Here is a 20,658-nt window from a genome sequence, read left to right as displayed (position 1 = left end):
CCAGTGGCCTAACGTAGATGGTGCAAGCTCCTTGTCTGGAACTTTATTGGCTTCCCACGTAAACTAAGATATTCAGCCTTCTTTCTCCACTTAATCTTCCTACTACACTATTTTTCCCTAATCTAATCTTATATTCTTATATTAATAAATAAATAAGTTTCTTCTCGCCTACGCCGTCCACGGTTCGAATCACCCTGGATCCACCGGGGCTGGACTCTGGCACACCTCAATAAAAATTGATTAAAAAATAAAAACTGTCTTCAGCAAGGATGAGGTAGGTAGACGGCTTAGGGATTGGTATTGCCAGAATCAGAAAAAATAAAACATATGTATTTTCAATAAATTTATTTCCTAATCTTTAAATAATACAAAGATTTTCCATGAAACACACTATGATTATTTATCTGTCTCACTGATTATCAAATGTGATACACAAAAATACTGAATGAAGAATCAGAGCCAATAACATCACAGAAACGGCATCTCTGTGACCTACTACTGCCATGAGTAGCACATTTTTCATTATTTTAACAGTTTACTCAGGGAGTTAGTCAGAATTCTTGTTAACACAGCGAAGCCTTTCAATCAAATATATAACTTTGCTGGAACGAAGAAACATTTGCAGTGTAAGTTGGACGGTACTGATAAATTAGTGCTTTGCTCTCTTCAATATCAGACTGAAAATGGTGATTGCTTTTCCGAGCTGCAAGACAAAGAAAGGATTACTTTTTAAGAAGATGTGGTACAACTTTCAAAAGGCTACTCTATGATGTTCCTTCCTCTAATCAGCATTATTTAGTGGGACAAGGCCAGCAAAAAGGAAAAAATGTCTTATAAAATTTCCCCCAAAGCAGTACCTGACTTGGAGGGGCATTCTCCTGACAGCAGCCACACCTGCTCTGCACCAGACCCCACATGGTGGGGTTACATTCAAACACCTACTAGGCACCTACTAAGTACCTACTTTGTATAAGGCTTGACACCTCTCCTGGAGATGGAAATATTCACCAGGCAATGTCCTAACTCTCAAGCAATCTAGTCTGATTCCCATAAAGAAGTGGATGCTGTTAACATTTTTGTTAACACTGGTAGCACAGAGTCTTAGCCACTGGACCACCAGGGAAGCCCCAATCTTTTATTTGCTTATTCTTTACTTAGGCTACTCACAACCTTAATTGGAAATAATCTTCTAAAATGAAGAGCCTTTGAGTTGATTTATCACTCTGGTCTTATAGACCAGAAAAGGAGGAAAATCTGCCTACGAGACATCAAGGAAGAAGCTCCAACTCCTCCATCAGCAATCAAAGTGGAAACTGTACCTAAACTATTCCCTGAAAGCTGCACATAAAGAGTAACCTATTATTGTCATGTGCTATGTTGGTATTAACAACAAATTCTAGAGGATCCCATTGCTGTGTACTTTGTATACTAAGTGACCTGCCCCACTGCAATGTACATTGCAAAGTACAGGGATTTCTCTGGTGGCTGAGACGGTAAAGCATCCACCTGCAATGCAGGAGACCCAGGTTCAATCCCTGGGTTGGGAAGATCCCCTGGAGAAAGGAGTGGCAACCCACTACAGTATTCTTGCCTGGAGAATTCCATGGACAGAGAAGCCTGGCATGCTACAGTCCATGGGGTCACAAAGAGTCAGACAGGACTAAGTGATCGACTAACACTTTCATTTGATTGAACATGATACATTCTGTATATAAATCATACACTGTTTACTCCATGCATGAGTACAAACTACAAATATTACATCATTACACAGAACATTTTTTATAGACTAACTTCCTGAAGATGGTTCAAGAGTAAAGAGGAGGGAGACACTGTATAGCCGCGGCAGGTGTGGTGATGGTGGGGAGAAGAGAGGCAGAAATATGAAATGGAAGGAGGCATGAAGAAGTCGGCGAAGCTGAAGTTCAACTGTGAGGGGGTGAAGGCTCAGACTTTACCTTAAAGTCAAAATAAAGTAATAAGGGCTTTTCTGGCATTTTTTAGAAAGAGGGCATTGGAAGATGAAGACGGTGGAGTCACGCCTGTGACAGTGCTGGAGAAAACCATGTCCTGCCCACCACTGTCCTCATTCACTTCTACACATGTGACCTAAAAGTGTTTCTTAGGACTAATATTGCCCATGGGAGAACTTTTGGATTTTTTTTTAATTTGGGGTTTTGTCAAGAAATAACCCATTCAACTGAGCATAATCCTAAACTATGGTGAACTTAGGATGCAGTATATACCTGCCAGTGTGGACAGAGGGGTGATAAACCTCAGGGAAAGCTTGGATGGATGGAGAAGGCCAAGTCTTCCCATGCCCACACCTCGCCCAAGGGATGCCCCATCCTTGGCGAGCTGCATCTGTAGCTCTGTCTCACACCCACATCACTCAACTAAACCTCAAGCATCTAGAACCAAATTCTCAATTACCCACAAACATAACACTGTGTGATTACATCTGTGTTTCCAACATGAAAAAGCAGGCAAAGTGTATTAACTCTCCAATGTGCCAATACCTACAGACAGGGAGATTTAAATCCACAGACTGATGAGTATAGATTCAACTCATGTAACTGTCTTGGAAAAATAAGATCTAATTCTCAGATAATGTCATAATTAAAATATTATTCCAAAGAAGAGTAATGATGATGGCTGTTGTTAGTCGTTCAGTCGCGTCCAACTCTTTGCGACCCTGTGGACTGCCTCCCGCCAGGCTCCTCTGTCCATGGGATTCTCCAGGCAAGAATGCTGGAGTGGGTTGCCCGTTCCTTCTCCAAGGGATCTTCCCCACCTAGGGATAGAACCCACATTTCCTGCACTGCCAGGCAGATTCTTTACCACTGAGCCACCAGGGAAACCCAACAGTAATGGGAAAAAAATCTTAAAAAAAGGAATCAAGACAGACAGAAAAAAGAAATAATCTTTATGCTGTTGTTTAAGAATTCAACCCACTTTAGAGAATACAATACTGTTAACTGAAATAATGGTCCTGATTTGATTTAAATGACTAATATCTCAATTTCAGGGCTCTTGAATTCATTTTCTTAAAAGTTAAACTTACAGAACATTTATAGACTACACAAAAGTTCAGATGAGGGCAATTTCCTTCAGAACCACATTAGAGTGATAAAATTATAACCTCTGCCTCAAATTACCTTCAGCCACAAAGAACTCTGCTAAATAAAATGCAGCCTTCACAGCATTCGGTGCATGGGAAATGCCTCGTAATTGCCCCCACTCATAGGGAGCTTTCTCCGGATGCCACTGGACACCATATATTGGATACTGGTTTCCTGCACAAAGAACAGACTGGTGAGTATTAAATGGTAACAATGGTCTAAGATGTTACAATTATGTTGTATATTCTCTGTAAAATGTTACTTTTACAGCCCACAATGTCAGACAAAGTAAAACTGTGCATATTATTATCAGAAACAAAGAATTTCAATTCATAGTCAATGTGAGGTTCATAATAACCATATTTCACTGACTTATAACCTTTTATGAGAGTCCCAGGTGACTAGTGGTAAAAGAACCCGCCTGTCAAAGCAAGAGACATAAGAGACATTGGTTCAATTTCTGGGTCGGGAAGATCCCCTGGAGAAGGGCACGGTTACCTACCCATTCCAGTATTCTTGCCTGGAGAATCCTATGAATAGAGGAGCCTGATGGGCTACAGCCCATGGGGCCAAAAAGAGTCAGACACGACTGAAGTAACTTAGCACGCATGCACAACTTTTTATAATCTGAAATATGATTGACTTTACTGGGTGATCAGAGTTGTTGTTGTTCGTCATTTAGTCGCTCAGTTGTGTCCAACTCTTTGCGACCCTATAGACTGCAACACGCCAGGTTTCCCTGTCCTTCACCATCTCCCACAGCTTGCTCAAACTCATGTCCATTGAGTTGGTGATGCCACCGAACTATCTCGTCCTGTCATCCCCTTCTCCTTCTGCCTTCAATCGTGCCCAGCATCAGGGTCTTTTCCAGTAAGTCAGCTCTTTATATCAGGTGGCCAAAATACTGGAGCTTCAGCCTTAGCATTAGTTCCTCCAATGAATATTCAGGATTGACTGGTTTGATCTCCTTGCAGCCCAAGGGACTCTCAAGAGTCTTCTCTAACACCACAGTTTAAAAGCATTAATTCTTCAGCACTCAGCCTTTTTCATGGTCCAACTCTCACATCTATACATGACTACTGGAGAAACCATAGCTTTGACTACATGGACCTTTGTTGGCAAAGTAATGTCTCTGCTTTTTAATACACTGTCTAGGTTTCTCACAGATTTTCTTCCAAGGAGTAGGCATGATCAGAGTAGAGTAGAATAATTGAGCCTCTGAATACAGACCAGTTCAATAGTCAGGTGTACATCTGATTAGTGACAAGTTTCTTCTACAGTGGGTTTCTTTTCCCCCCACTTCACACCACATCTTCATCCCCTCCAATATAATGACTTACGCATGTGAGAATGAACTATGCCAGCATCTCTGGTGTCTTTATAGGTTAGCTAGTTTGTCTCAGCATACACTGTGCCTCTCTCACAGTCTGTGGAATGGTTCATGACCTCACTAAATCAATTTTTAAATAATTTTTTAAAGAAGTTTAAATTTGAAAGATTTTTGCTACTATAGTTCACTTATTCTTAGAATTATTAACTATTTTTATATATAAAAATGATATGATCCTTAGGATTTACTGCAAAAAATATTCTAGTAGGAGGAAAAAGTAGATATGAAATAAGTCATGTCTGACTCTTGCAACCCCATGGACTGTATGAAATAAGAATGGCCACATAAATGTGAAAGTTGTTGAAACTTACAGAAAAGTACCCAGTATGTCACTAAATTACTCACCTACTTCTAAGTGTGTTTTTAAAATTCTGTAACTTTTAAAAAATGTGAATATGTCTTCTGAGAAATTTACATACTCATCTCATTTTTTTCTTCATACATATGCCTTTCCTCATTTTAACAATTTATTGACCAGAGATGTATTAATACATCTTTTGTTACCCAAACATTACTGACTGGTGAAAGTGAAGTGAAAGTGAAGTCGCTCAGTCATGTCTGACTCTGTGTGACCCCATGGACCGTAGCCTACCAGGCTCCTGCCTCCATGGAGTGTTTTAATATTCACTTACATAACAAATCGCTGGCCACAGGATTAGTTTCTGCAAAAAACCCCCCGGTCAATAGTGTGTTAACTGAAAAAGAAATCCTCTATTACTTTCGCATTGAAATTAAAACCCTAACTACCATATGAAAATACTGGCAGGAATGAGTGATCTGAAAGTAGAAGTATCCAGGAGAAAGAGCACTGTCCTCTTGCATCCCATGAGACTCTGCAAGGAGAGACCACATCACAGAAAGGAAACCTACTTTATCCTACCCTTGCTCAGGCAAGGTTCACAAGAGGAGAACCTAAGACCAAGTAGCTGTGGTCACTAATCCATCCGTCTCCCACTGCCCACCTCCCTACCTCCCTGTAACATACTCTCTTTCTCTGTCTGGGACCACATGTGGTGACACCAGCAGGAGACCCATTGGCTAGATGACTAGAAAATCAGCTGCTACAGACAGATAACTGAAAGATGGGTCTTCTAAGATATTTCTTTGAGATATGAAAAGTACTATTTAGGATAAGAAACATCCTAGCTACTACAAACCTAGGCAGCGTATTAAAAAGCAGAGACATTGCTTTGCTGACAAAGGTCCATATAGTCAAGCTATGGTTTTCCCATTAGTCATGTATGGATGTAAAAACTGGACCATAAAGAAGGCTGAACACCGAAGAACTGATGCTTTTGAACTGTGGTGTTGGAGAAGGCTCTTGAGAGTCCCTTGGACTGCGAGGAGATCAAACCAGTCCTAAAGGAAATCAGTCCTGAATATTCATTGGAAGGACAGATGCTGAAGCTGAAGCTACAATACTTTGGCCACCTGATGAGAACAGCTGACTCACTGGAAAAGATCCTGATGCTGGGCAGGACTGAAGGCAGGAGGAGAAGGGGGCAACAGAGGATGAGATGGCATCACCAACTCAATGGTAAGCAAACTCCAGGAGATACTGAAGGACGGGGAAGCCTGGCATGCTGCAGTCCATGGGGTCACAAAGAGTCAGACACAGCTTCACAACTGAACAACAGGTGATAAATTGTAACAAGGATTTTCAGATAGATAGAAAAATAGATAGACAGATGAATGTTCAGACAGAGATACACACTGAAATTCAGAAACAAGTTGAGATTCACTCTCTTTTTTTGTAAACTGCCATCACTGAAAGATCAGTGCAGGTTCCTGACAACGTAGGAACCAGGCCCTGTTCTCACTAATTTAGAACAAAAGTAAGAATGCTAAGTCGCTTCAGTCATGTCCGACTCTGTGGGACCCCATAGACGGCAGCCCATCAGGATCCACCATCCCTAGGATTCTCCAGGCAAGAACACTGGAGTGGGTTGCCATTTCCTTCTCCAATGCAGGAAAGTGAAAAGTGAAAGCGAAGTTGCTCAGTTGTGTCCGACTCCTAGTGACCCCATGGACTGCAGCCTACCAGGCTCCTCCATCCATGGGATTTTCCAGGCAAGAGTACTGGAGTAGGGTGCCATTGCCTTCTCCAAAAAGTAAGAATAGGTAGGAAATATGCAAATAAGAGCATCTCTAGTGTTTCTATCTAGCAAGTATCAGGAATTTTTCAGAAGATAAAATTTTCAAATGAGCCTGGTATGATAACACAGCCAGAAACACAACCAACACAGAAACCTGACGCCCTAATTTCCAAGCCAAATCTCTGTCATTTACGTAATTAGTCATCCATTCAATATCTCCTGGAAACACAAAGAAGAATGAGACACAGTCTCAGCTCTCAATGAGCTCTTAGCTCTGAGCAGTTCTGCACACAGGATTCGTTGAGGGTCCAGCCTTTCAGGTCCTGCTCCATAGGGTACTCTCCAGAGAGGGTGTTCCTGAGCTTCACCTTAAGTTCTCCTGATTCAGTAACAATGCTGGTTTAAATGCTCCATTTAGAGAGAACTGTAAAGATGGCGGAGGAATAGGACGGGAAGACCACTTTCTCCCTCACAAATTCCTCAAAAGAACATTTCAACGCCGAGCAAACTCCACAAAACAACTTCTGTAGGCTGGCAGAGGACATCAGGCAACCAGAAAAGCAGACCATTGTCTTCAAAAACAGGTAGGAAAAAATATAAAAGACGAAAAAAGAGACAAAGGAGGTGGGGAGGGAGCTCCGTCCCGGGAAGGGAAGCCCGTCCCCGGAAGGGAATCTTAAGAAGAGAGGTTTCCAAACACCAGGAAACACTCTCCCTGCCGAGTCTCTGGCGAGCCTTGGAAACACAGAGGGCAACATAACAGGAAGGAAAAATAAAGAAATAATTAAAACCAAGAGATTACAAGCCCACCAGTAACTCCCCCAGCAGAAAAGCAGCACAGACGCCTGCATCCGCCACTGGGAAGCGGGGGCAGGGCAGGGACGCGCGGGAGGCGCGGGCTGCAGAGCTTTATAAGAATCGGGCAGGAACGCCCCACGCGCAACCAGAACGATCTAACTTGGGCTAGCAAACCAGACTGTGGGATAGCTACCAGGCGAAAAGCTCAAACATAAGACACCGCCAGGACCGAGCACAGAACAAAGGATGGAACGGAAAAAGCCTGCTGCAGACCATCCCCCGCCGGGGACAGGCAGCCAGAGCCGTAAGGACTGGAAAGGGGCAACTGCAGACCCAGAGAGACTTTACTTACCTAACTGCAAGCAGGCTTCTTTGCTAAGACTTCTGGGGGTGCTGGACAGTCACAATCTGCCTCACGGGGGGCGCCAGCGGTCCACCCAGAAAGCTGAGCAGCAGCGGCAGAAAAGGTGACAAGCCGCGGCAATCGCGCCCACCAAACTCCTGCGCTACTCGGACCTGGGAAGGGCACAAAGCGCAGCCCCAGCCGAATCTGTGCCTCTGAGGGCTGCCTGAGCGCCGAACCTGAGCGGCTTGGACCGGGGAAGTGCACGCAGCCTAGGGCCGGCCCCAGACGGTTCCTGGCTGAGCATCGTAGAGCCAGAGCGGTTTGTGCGCCGCGAGAAGGGACAGGTCAAGCGGGGCTGAGACACTGTGTGCACACGACAGTGCTATTTGTTTGCAGCATCCCCCCTCCCCACAGCGCGACTGAACTAGTGAGCCTAAAAAACCAGCAAACAGAAGAAGTTAAACAGAGGGAACCAACTTGGAAGTGATCCCACATGGCTCACAACATCAGAGAAGGGCTAGAAATATTTTTACTATTTTTAAAATCATTCCTTTTTTTTTCTTTTTTTTTTCTAACTTTTTTTTTTAATTGTTAAGCCTTCTATTTCTCCTCTAATTTTTATTTCTATAACCTACTATTACTATTTAAAAAAAAAAAAAGACTTTTTTTTTTTAAGGCAAACACCATATATAGTCTTTGGATGGTTGTTGGTGGTTTTTTGTTTTTTGTTTTTTTCGTTGTTGTTGGGTTTTTTTGTTTGTTTTTTTTTAATAATTCTTGTTTTTTTTTCTTTCTTCCTTTTTCTTTCTGCTTCTTTTCTTTAATATTGTATTTTTGAAAATCCAACCTCTACTCTAGACTTTTAATCTTTGCTCTTAGGTTTTGGTTGTCAATTTTGTACATTTAAAAACCCAAACTTCACTACCCAAGTTTACCTGAGAGCGAGATTACTGGCTTGACCACTCTCTCCTCCTTTGGACTCTCCTTTTTCTCCACCAGGTGGCCTCTGTCTCTTTTCTCCCCCATCTCTTCTCTATCCAACTCTGTGAATCACTGTGTGTTCCAGATGGTGGAGAACACCTAAGGAACTGGTTACTGGCAGGATTTGTCTCTCTCCTTCTCATTCCTCTCTCTTATCCTCCTGGTCACCTCTGTCTACTTCCTCCCTCTCCTCTTTCCCATGTAACTCCGTAAATACCTCTGAGTGGTCCAGACTATAGAGCCCACATAAGGAAGTGACTACTGGCTAGCTTGCTCTCTCCTCTTTTGATCTCACCGCATCTCATTCCAGTTACCTCTAACTACCCCCTCCATCTTCTCTTCTCCTTGTAACTCAGTGAACCTCTCTGAGTGTCCCTCAATGTGGAGAAACTTTTCATCTTTAACCTAGATGTTTTATCATCGGTGCTGTATAGATGGAGAAGTCTAGAGGCTACTGTAAAAATAAAACTGAAAACCAGAAGCAGGAGGCTTAAATCCAAAGCCTGAAAACATTAGAGAACTCTTGAATTCAGGGAACATTAAGCAATAGGAGCTCATCAAATGCCTTCATACCTACACTGAAACCAAGCTCCACCCAAGGGCCAACAAGTTTCAAAACAAGACATACCACTCAAATTCTCCAGCAACACTGGAACACTCCCCTGAGCTTCAATATACAGGCAGCTCAAAATTATTCCAAAACCTTTGATGTCTCATAACCCATTACTGGTCACTCCACTGCACTCCAGAGAGAAGAAACCCAGCTCCACCCACCAGAACTCCAACACAAGCCTCCCTAACCAGGAAACCTTGACAAGCCACTGATAGAACCCCACCCACAGTGAGGAAGCTCCATAATAAAGAGAACTCCACAAATTACCAGAATATAAAAAGGCCACCCCAAACGCAGCAATATAACCAAGATGAAGAGACAGAGGAATACTCAGCAGGTAAAGGAACAGGAGAGTTGCCCACCAAACCAAACAAAAGAGGAAGAAGTAGGGAATCTACCAGAGAAGGAATTCCGAATATTGATAGTGAAAATGATCCAAAATCTTGAAATCAAAATGGAAACACAGATAAATAGCCTAGAGACAAGGATTGAGAAGATGCAAGAAAGGTTTAACAAGGACCTAGAAGAAATAAAAAAGAGTCAAAATATAATGAATAATGCAATAAATGAGATCAGAAACACTCTGGAGGCAACAAATAGTAGAATAATGGAGGCAGAAGATAGGATTAGTGAAATAGAAGATAGAATGGTAGAAATAAATGAATCAGAGAGGAAACAAGAAAAACGAATTAAAAGAAACGAGGACAATCTCAGAGACCTCCAGGACAATATGAAACGCTCCAACATTCAAATTATAGGAGTCCCAGAAGAAGAAGACAGAAAGAAAGATCATGAGAAAATCCTTGAGGAGATAATAGTTGAAAACTTCCCTAAAATGGGGAAGGAAATAATCACCCAAGTCCAAGAAACACAGAGAGTTCCAAATAGGATAAACCCAAGGCGAAACACCCCAAGACACATATTAATCAAATTAACAAAGATCAAACACAAAGAACAAATATTAAAAGCAGCAAGGGAAAAACAACAAATAACACACAAGGGGATTCCCATAAGGATAACAGCTGATCTTTCAATAGAAACTCTTCAGGCCAGGAGGGAATGGCAAGACATATTTAAAGTGATGAAAAACAATAACCTACAGCCCAGATTACTGTACCCAGCAAGGATCTCATTCAAATATGAAGGAGAAATCAAAAGCTTTACAGACAAGCAAAAGCTGAGAGAATTCAGCACCACCAAACCAGCTCTCTAACAAATTCTAAAGGATATTCTCTAGACAGGAAACACGAAAAGGGTGTATAAACCCGAACCCAAAACAATAAAGTAAATGGTAACGGGATCATACTTATCAATAATTACCTTAAACGTAAATGGGTTGAACGCCCCAACCAAAAGGCAAAGACTGGCCGAATGGATACAAAAACAAGACCCCTCTATATGCTGCTTACAAGAGACCCACCTCAAAACAAGGGACACATACAGACTGAAAGTGAAGGGCTGGAAAAAGATATACCACACAAATAGAGACCAAAAGAAAGCAGGAGTGGCAATACTCATATCCGATAAAATAGACTTTAAAACAAAGGCTGTGAAAAGAGACAAAGAAGGCCACTACATAATGATCAAAGGATCAATCCAAGAAGAAGATATTACAATTATAAATATATATGCACCCAATATAGGAGCACCGCAATATGTAAGACAAATGCTAACAAGTATGAAAGGGGAAATCAACAATAACACAATAATAGTGGGAGACTTTAATATCCCACTCACACCTATGGACAGATCAACTAAACAGAAAATTAACAAAGAAACGCAAACTTTAAATGATACATTAGATCAGTTAGACCTAATTGATATCTATAGGACATTTCACCCCAAAACAATGAATTTCACCTTTTTTTCAAGTGCTCATGGAACCCTCTCCAGGATAGATCACATCCTGGACCATAAATCTAAACTTGATAAATTCAAAAAATCTGAAATCATTCCAAGCATCTTTTCTGACCATAATGCATTAAGATTAGATCTCAATTACAGGAGAAAAACTATTAAAAATTCCAATATATGGAGGTTGAACAACACACTTCTGAATAACCAACAAATCACAGAAGAAATCAAAAAGAAATCAAAATATGCATAGAAACTAACGAAAATGAAAACACAACAACCCAAAACCTGTGGGACACTATAAAAGCAGTGCTAAGAGGAAAGTTCATAGCAATACAGGCATACCTCAAGAAAAAAGAAAACAAGTCAAATAAATAACCTAACTCTACAACTAAAGCAACTAGAAAAGGAAGAATTGGAGAACCCCAGAGTTAGTAGAAGGAAAGAAATCTTAAAAATTAGGGCAGAAATAAATGCAAAAGAAACAAAAGAGACCATAGCAAAAATCAACAAAGCCAAAAGCTGGTTCTTTGGAAGGATAAATAAAATTGACAAACCATTAGCCAGACTCACCAAGAAGCAAAGAGAGAAAAATCAAATCAATAAAATTAAAAATGAAAATAGAGAGATCACAACAGACAACACAGAAATACAAAGGATCATAAGAGACTACTATCAGCAGTTGTATGCCAATAAAATGGACAAATTGGAAGAAATGGACAAATTCTTAGAAAAGTACAATTTTCCAAAACTGAATCAGGAAGAAATAGAAAATCTTAACAGACCCATCACAAGCACAGAAATTGAAACTGTAATCAGAAATCTTCCAGCAAACAAAAGCCCAGGTCCAGACGGCTTCACAGCTGAATTCTACCAAAAATTTTGAGAAGAGCTAACACCTATCCTCCTCAAACTCTTCCAGAAAATTGCAGAGGAAGGTAAACTTCCAAACTCATTCTATGAGGCCACCATCACCCTAATACCAAAACCTGACAAAGATGTCACAAAAAAAAAAAAAAAACCACAGGCCAATATCACTGATGAACATAGATGCAAAAATCCTCAACAAAATTCTAGCAATCAGAATCCAACAACACATTAAAAAGATCATACACCATGACCAAGTGGGCTTTATCCCAGGGATGCAAGGATTCTTCAATATCCGCAAATCAATCAATGTAATTCACCACATTAACAAATTGAGAAATAAAAACCATATGATTATCTCAATAGATGCAGAGAAGGCCTTTGACAAAATTCAATATCCATTTATGATAAAAACTCTCCAGAAAGCAGGAATAGAAGGAACATACCTCAACATAATAAAAGCTATATATGACAAACCCACAGCAAACATTATCCTCAATGGTGAAAAATTGAAAGCATTTCCCCTAAAGTCAGGAACAAGACAAGGGTGTCCACTTTCACCGCTACTACTCAACATTAGTTCTGGAAGTTTTGGCCACAGCAATCAGAGCAGAAAAAGAAATAAAAGGAATCCAAATTGGAAAAGAAGAAGTAACACTCTCACTGTTTGCAGATGACATGATCCTCTACATGGAAAATCCTAAAGACTCCACCAGAAAATTACTAGAGCTCATCAATGAATATAGTAAAGTTGCAGGATATAAAATCAACACACAGAAATCCCTTGCATTCCTATACACGAATAATGAGAAAGTAGAAAAAGAAATTAAGGAAACAATTCCATTCACCATTGCAACGAAAAGAATAAAATACTTAGGAATATATCTACCTAAAGAAACTAAAGACCTATATATAGAAAACTATAAAACACTGATGAAAGAAATCAAAGAGGACACTAATAGATGGAGAAATATACCATGTTCATGGATCAGAAGAATCAATATAGTGAAAATAAGTATACTACCCAAAGCAATTTACAAATTCAATGCAATCCCTATCAAGCTACCAGCCACATTTTTCACAGAACTAGAACAAATAATTTCAAGATTTGTATGGAAATACAAAAACCTCAAATTGCCAAAGCAATCTTGAGAAAGAAGAATGGAACTGGAGGAATCAACTTGCCTGACTTCAGGCTCTACTACAAAGCCACAGTCATCAAAACAGTATGGTACTAGCACAAAGACAGACATATAGATCAATGGAACAAAATAGAAAGCCCAGAGATAAATCCACACACATATGGACACCTTATCTTTGACAAAGGAGGCATGAATATACAATGGAGTAAAGAGAATCTCTTTAACAAGTGGTGCTGGGAAAACTGGTCAACCACTTGTAAAAGAATGAAACTAGATCACTTTCTAACACCCCACACAAAAATAAACTCAAAATGGATTAAAGATCTAAATGTAAGACCAGAAACTATAAAACTCCTAGAGGAGAACATAGGCAAAACACTCTCAGACATAAATCACAGCAGGATCCTCTATGATCCACCTCCCAGAATTCTGGAAATAAAAGCAAAAATAAACAAATGGGATCTAATTAAAATTAAAAGCTTCTGCACAACAAAGGAAAATATAAGCAAGGTGAAAAGACAGCCTTCTGAATGGGAGAAAATAATAGCAAATGAAGCAACTGATAAACAACTAATCTCAAAAATATACAAGCAACTTATGCAGCTCAATTCCAGAAAAATAAACGACCCAATCAAAAAATGGGCCAAAGAACTAAATAGACATTTCTCCAAAGAAGACATACCGATGGCTAACAAACACATGAAAAGATGCTCAACATCACTCATTATCAGAGAAATGCAAATCAAAACCACAATGAGGTACCACTTCACACCAGTCAGAATGGCTGCGATCCAAAAATCTGCAAGCAATAAATGCTGGAGAGGGTGTGGAGAAAAGGGAACCCTCCTACACTGTTGGTGGGAATGCAAACTAGTACAGCCACTATGGAGAACAGTATGGAGATTCCTTAAAACTACCTTATGACCCAGCAATCCCACTGCTGGGCATACACACCGAGGAAACCAGAATTGAAAGAGACACATGTACCCCAATGTTCATCGCAGCACTGTTTATAATAGCCAGGACATGGAAACAACCTAGATGTCCATCAGCAGATGAATGGATAAGAAAGCTGTGGTACATATACACAATGGAGTATTACTCAGCCATTAAAAAGAATTCATTTGAATCAGTTCTGATGAGATGGATGAAACTGGAGCCGATTATACAGAGTGAAGTAAGCCAGAAAGAAAAACACCAATACAGTATACTAACACATGTATATGGAATTTAGAAAGACGGCAATGACGACCCTGTATGCAAGACAGGAAAAAAGACACAGCTGTGTATAATGGACTTTTGGACTCAGAGGGAGAGGGAGAGGGTGGGATGATTTGGGAGAATGGCATTCTAACATGTATACTACCATGTAAGAATCGAATCGCCAGTCTATGTCTGATGCAGGATACAGCATGCTTGGGGCTGGTGCATGGGGATGACCCACAGAGATGTTATGGGGAGGGAGGTGGAAGGGGGGTTCATGTTTGGGAACACATGTAAGAATTAAAGATTTTAAAATTAAAAAAGAAAAAAAGAAAGAAAAGAAAATACTGAACAATGTTCCACTGTAAAAAAAAAAAAAAATGCTCCATTTAACTCCTGGAGTTTAGGACCTAAATACCCTTACTGTCCTTTCATCAATGTATTCAGGGAGATTTTTTTCTGTATGCCAATCACATGTTTTGTTATTGTCTACAGCATGTCCTTAATCTGCAATGTTGCTAGAAACAAAAGTCATCTTCTCCACTTATCTTCATTGATCCTCCCCATAGTCTTCACCTCCCTTCTATTTTCATCACCTTGACCTAGAAGGTGACCCAGGTAAACTGCAACTGATTTGGAAGCTGAGCAAAACATGGGCCTCTTTTCTCCAATAATGCCCTAACTTCCAACTTCAGTCCCCAAAGTTTATTCATGATTTTATTTCTAAGAGAGATTTTAAATGATTTTATTAATAAGAGAACTATAAAATCAAAATTCATAAATATAATAAAACAAAGTGTGCATGTGCAGTGATACATACCTTCCATGGTTGAAATAAAGTCAATATTGCCATCTGTATTTGTAGTTAATATATTGAAAAACGCCTTTAACTTTTCATTCTTCGTAAAATTCTAAAGTGCAAAAATAAAACCAAAATGATTACTTCTGTAGTAAATCTAAATTTAGCATGGATTTCACTGCATAATAAATGAGATACCATCACGGAGAGGCTCCACTTGTGGAAATGTGCGGTCAGAGGTTCTACTGCTAATGACAGCAGCAAATCAGCAGGAAAATTCTGGAACATTCTGCTCTGCAATGTACCTGAAAAAATTTAAGCCCAAGAGAAATCATTCAAACACAGGAAAAAAATAAAACCTGCTGAAGTCACAGCCAAAGAGAGGCCACTGTGAAGACACAATCAAGATGACTAAATGATCTGCAAACACATCATTTCCACAGGAGTATTCTAGTCAGGCACAAAATAAGTTCAACACACAATTCCAAATATGTTTCATACTTATGTACCTTTCTTCTAGGATTGCAACATAAATAACAAATTCTTTGGACATGATAATGAGCAGGACTTTAACTTGAGTTCTCTAGACAGGGCTGAAAAATAGGTAAAATTGTCCACATGTGTATATATTTGTTTGCTCAGGAAAGGATCTAGAACTTTCAACACATTTTCAAAGTATCTGGGACTTAAATGGTTAAAAATACCAACGATGTGGAAAAGAACACAAACCAGGTCAGGAACCACTAGACAGATCAAAAGAAGCAATTTGCTTCCCTGAAAACTCTGGAGTCTGACACAGACACACAGCAGCAAAAGGATAAGAAAATCCTAATGGTAATCAAGGCCCCAACGTCAGCTGTCTTCAAATGAGCCTGTCATTCAGGATGCTAACGGTCCATGAAAATCCCAGAGCCCCAGATCATCAAAATCTGCGGATTCCTTATTTCAGTGGATTTCATTCCTGGGTTTCAAACACACACAACCAAAAGAAACTGACCCAAGACATATATTTCCCATATGATTTCTGCACTATTTGAATGTAAGAAAGAGCTTTGAAAAGTATAGAGCATTTTATAAATTCTGGGAATAACTACTGCTTTCTATCCAAAATCCGTAAGAGAACAAGAAAGGTTGGTGGCATTCAATTCTGATGATTCTGAGATCAAGTAATCTACAAGAATCACCTTTTTTGTTTTTAGTTTTATTTTTTGGCTATGCTGCAACTTCGCTGCTGCCTGAGGGCTTTCTCTGGATACACGGTGGGCGGGAGTGGGGGTTGGGGAGTGGAGGTGGGTGTTGCTACTTTCTAGCTGTTGTGCGCAGACTTTGCATTGTAGGTGGATTCTCTCTTTGTGGAGAACAGGCTCTAGAGCACATGGATTTCAGTGGCTGCGGAGGACAGGCTTAGCTGCTCCGTGACATGTGGGATCTTCCCAGACCAGGGATCAAACCTGTGTCTCCTGTACTGGCAGGTGGATTCTTCAACACTGGAGCGGCAGGGAACTCCCAAGAATCAGTATCTATTTACACAAACTGGCAAATAAAGAAATTTGTCTGGTCTTTGTCCTGGGTTCCCGAATGGGAGCCTTTAAAACCCTTGGAAATTTCAAGGAAATTCGCAAAGGATGGGCATGTCTTTGTAATGCTCATGAGGTGGCATAAGTTGACCCCAGGACAGCTTTGGGATGAGGCTGGTGACCAGAGAGACTGACCACGTGATTACAGCTGGTCTGGCTTTATCTGAATCCGCAGCACAATGGATATGAAACGGACTTCAAGAGTAAATCTGACTTTGAGCCAGCCTGATCTCCAGGGATGGGACGGATGGGGACTAGAGACAGTTCAATAACATGGCCAGTGATGTAATCAATGATGCCTTCACAATGAACCTCCAATAAAAACTCTGAGCACTAAAGCTCCCTGGAGCCACTTGGCTGATGAAATATTGATGCACCAGGAGGGTGACGTGCCCTGAGTCAACAGAAAGAGGGCAGGAGGTTCTGCATTCCCTCCAGACTTCAGCCCACGTGAATCCTTTACAGCAAAACTCTTATTGCAAACACAGCACTTTGTGAGCTCTGTCAGTCATTCCAGTGCATTATTAAACCTGTTTGTGAGTGTGTGCTAAGTTGCTTCAGTCACGTCTGACTCTTTGCAATCCTATGGACTATAGCCTGCCAAGGTTCCTCTGTCCATGGGGATTCTCCAGGCAAAAATACTGGAGTGGGTTGCCAGGACCTCCTCCAAAGGAATCTTTCTAACCCAGGGATTGAACCTGTGTCTTACATCTCCTGCATTGGCAGGTGGGTTCTTTACCACTAGAGCCACCTGAGAAGCTCTCCATACTCAGTGAAGAGTAGAGACCAGCCCTACCCACGGAGACATGCTGCTGTATAATTCACTGCTGTCACCACTTACAGGCCGATGTTTCCTTACGTTATACATTTTATTGGTATGATGATTAGATTATTTCACTGCCTCCTCCATTCTGCTGCCCCATGTCCCTCCCCCATTGATGATTTCACCAATAACAGTGGTTTCTCCCAGGAAACATGCGTATTTTGAACTCAGTTGAACATGGGCTGTCGGCCACCTCCTCCTTGAACCCGGGCCCGCTGCCCCCATTTCCAATGCCGTTGCACTAGAGCCCAGGGCCCCAGGTGCCTTAGCAGTTGGCACAAGTGAGGACTGTCCACCTAGGAGGAGAGAGAGAGTGCCCACAGCCCCCCACCCAGGCACCCTCTCTTGGCCTTAGTTACATCACAGCCCCTGTGCCCCAACCTCACCCAGCCCCAAGCCTGGCCCACTTTCAAAAAAAAAAGCTTCCCACTTGGGAAGCCACCTGGGAAGCTTCGTTAAATCCATGGGTATCCCCAAACTCATGGCCAGTTGATCAGAAGTGTGAGTAGCCTTGGGGTGTGACTAGAGGCTGGTACCTGATGTAAGGGTAGTCTGGTCAGGGAGATGACCTTTACCTGGAGCCTGAGCTATCTCCAGGGTATACTAGAGTGGAGTACACCCCAGTTGGGGTCAAAACAAAGTACACAGCCAAGGGGGAAATGCAGATTCAACCCCTGGGTCAGGAAGATACCCTGGAGGAGGGACTGGCAACCTACTCCAGTGTTCTTGCCTGGAAAATCCCATGGAAAGAGAAGCCTGGTGGGCTATGGTCCATAGGGTTGAAAAGAGTTAGACACGACTGAAGCTAACATTTACGAGAGTTATGTTTAAAGTGCTTAGGACAGTACCCAGAAAACACTGTCTTATTTAACCCTCACAAAACACCTTAAATGTTTTTAGAAATCATTTGTAGAAGTTAAGACAGGTTAAATGATTTCCCAAGGCAAAAGTAACAAAGTTAGAACTCAAAACCAGGTCTTATTTTAGAGTTTTTCATTATACATGGTCCTGATATCACTAGAAGCAGTTAAGTTATAAACATGCAAAATCCCTTAAGCCATCTTTATAACTCAGTACACAGAGTTATACCTTCAGCCTGTGTAAATAAATTAAAAATTAACAAACACTTTTTGACTTGGATATTTGCAACTTACTAATCTTACCCAGTTACTACTTTTTTGAAGGAGCAAAAAGAAAATTCTTACCTCTAGAGAAGTTCAGTGGCAGTTTAATTCCAACAGTATCTGTAAGGGTTAATAAGCTCTCTCCACTGACCAGATAAATAAGCTCTTCAAATCCAAGGCAGGTGCCCCACACAGGAAAATAGTCTCCTTCGCCAAAACTCTTTGCAGAGTAAAGAGAAAAACTAAGCTTATTCAAACTTTTCATAATAAAATTTATACATTCAGTTTGTCCTAACAAGATGGGCATTTGAGTCACACATGGATTTCTAAGGAATTTCCAAGATCAATAGTAGTAGGCCAGCATTTTCTCTTCTATCAGCTGGTTATCACTTCATCTCTCTGTAGACCAAGCACCCACATAACAGTTGAGGTTTAATTTACGGAACTACCCAAACTCAGTTGCGCTGGGAAAGAGACAGACATCTGCCAGTCAACTACCAGACAACACATGTTATCATTTAGGGACTGTAAATATGGAAGATGATGCTAGATAAATGCCTATTTATACATTGTGTACAAATCCTATTGTTCTAAATGATTGTCCAGGTTCGAAACTACTCTGAATGGAGGTTTTCCTTTCCCTCCATTATCTCAGAATTTATAGTAACAGCCTTCAGCCAATCAGATTTAATCTGATGAAAGCCATAATTTGGAAGGAAGGAAATAGTCAGCAAGCAAAAGTACTGACTTTTCACAGAGTAAACTAAAGAAGTACAAACGTACTACGGCTCTGAGGGAATTAAAATGACTAGTGTGACTGGGAAAAAAGTATTCTGGTGACAGAATTTTCTGATTAACTAAAGATTAAACCCATATGTACTGATAGTTACAAAAATGGGTTTTGTAACTTCCTTAAAAACAGTCGTTTTCCTGCATAGACTGTAAAATATAACCTGGTGTGTGTGTGCGCGCTCATTCTCTCAGTCATGTCCGAGACTGTTTGCAACCCCATAGACTGTAGCCCACCAGGCTCTTCTGTCCATGGGATTTTCCAGGCAAGAGTACTGGAGTGGGTTGCCATTTCCTACTCCAGTAACGCATTTTAAATACAGAAAATGTTAGGGAATTTTTTTCTGTTCCTCAGTAAGAAAAATCTAGAACAATATTAATTCTTATATTTTCTACTTCAAGATATGATCTTCATACTTTGTATGCAAATATAGGAAATTTTTACTTTTAGAAGTTAGAATTGAATATGTTATGTTGAAAGGTCTTATGGCATTCACTTAACAATAAACACAAAAGAAGACAGAATTGCTGTTTCCATATGTACCAAATTTGATCTCTGGACTAAATGTTAAATCCCCACTTGCTGGGACCACATCTTTTGTTTGTTGTGATCGGCAGAACAAAGGACACAGAGCGGAACCATATAGATCTAACAGAAATCACTTCTGAAGGCTGCTTCTTCTGAGGGCTTGTAGACCCCAGTGGCTATACCTAAATGGAAGTTCAAGATTGCTAAGCTTTTTTCTTTGCTTTGAAATCTTCAAGTTGTCAAATAAACCTTTTGTCTTATGGGTTGGGCAGCTAGGTGACTCCTTTGTGTTTTTTCTAATTGAACAAACCAGGTTACACAAGTCTCTATTTGCAAAAGGTGAAGAGTTACTTTATAATATTCATATATATGCTTCCCAAATGCATTTTTAAATCATTCTTGTTATAATTTTGTTAAATTTCAATTTTGCTCATTAGTTTTTCCAAAAAATGTCCACTGAGCAGGTACTAAGTACACAGAACCATATGGTATGAAACGAGGAATGCCTCGAAGGGTATCAGAACCATGCAATCTGATGAGACATCAACAGCTAACTTCAAGATATTGAGTCTCTGAGATAAAAGCCCCTTAATCTCAGAGAGCTT

At 40.6% G+C, this 20,658-nt stretch overlaps 1 protein-coding gene across 1 annotated transcript in view; it reads right to left on the bottom strand.

Annotated features, from left to right (window-relative positions):
* GGH (gamma-glutamyl hydrolase) overlaps nucleotides 329-20,658 on the bottom strand; it is a 32,191-nt gene continuing 11,861 nt past the window's right edge. The window contains exons 5-9 of the mRNA XM_018058467.1: nucleotides 18,817-18,955; nucleotides 15,410-15,516; nucleotides 15,233-15,323; nucleotides 3,159-3,296; nucleotides 329-703 (exon numbers count right to left, since the gene is read on the bottom strand). Of these exons, the coding sequence (XP_017913956.1) occupies nucleotides 582-703; nucleotides 3,159-3,296; nucleotides 15,233-15,323; nucleotides 15,410-15,516; nucleotides 18,817-18,955 (597 nt within the window). The 3' untranslated portion in view covers nucleotides 329-581. The remainder of the gene's footprint in view (nucleotides 704-3,158; nucleotides 3,297-15,232; nucleotides 15,324-15,409; nucleotides 15,517-18,816; nucleotides 18,956-20,658) is intronic.

Source organism: Capra hircus, chromosome 14, assembly GCF_001704415.2.
Source record: "Capra hircus breed San Clemente chromosome 14, ASM170441v1, whole genome shotgun sequence".
NCBI classification, from domain to species: Eukaryota; Metazoa; Chordata; class Mammalia; order Artiodactyla; family Bovidae; genus Capra; species Capra hircus.
Note: the sequence above shows the minus strand (reverse complement) of the source record. Positions and strands in the feature narration are given on the sequence as shown.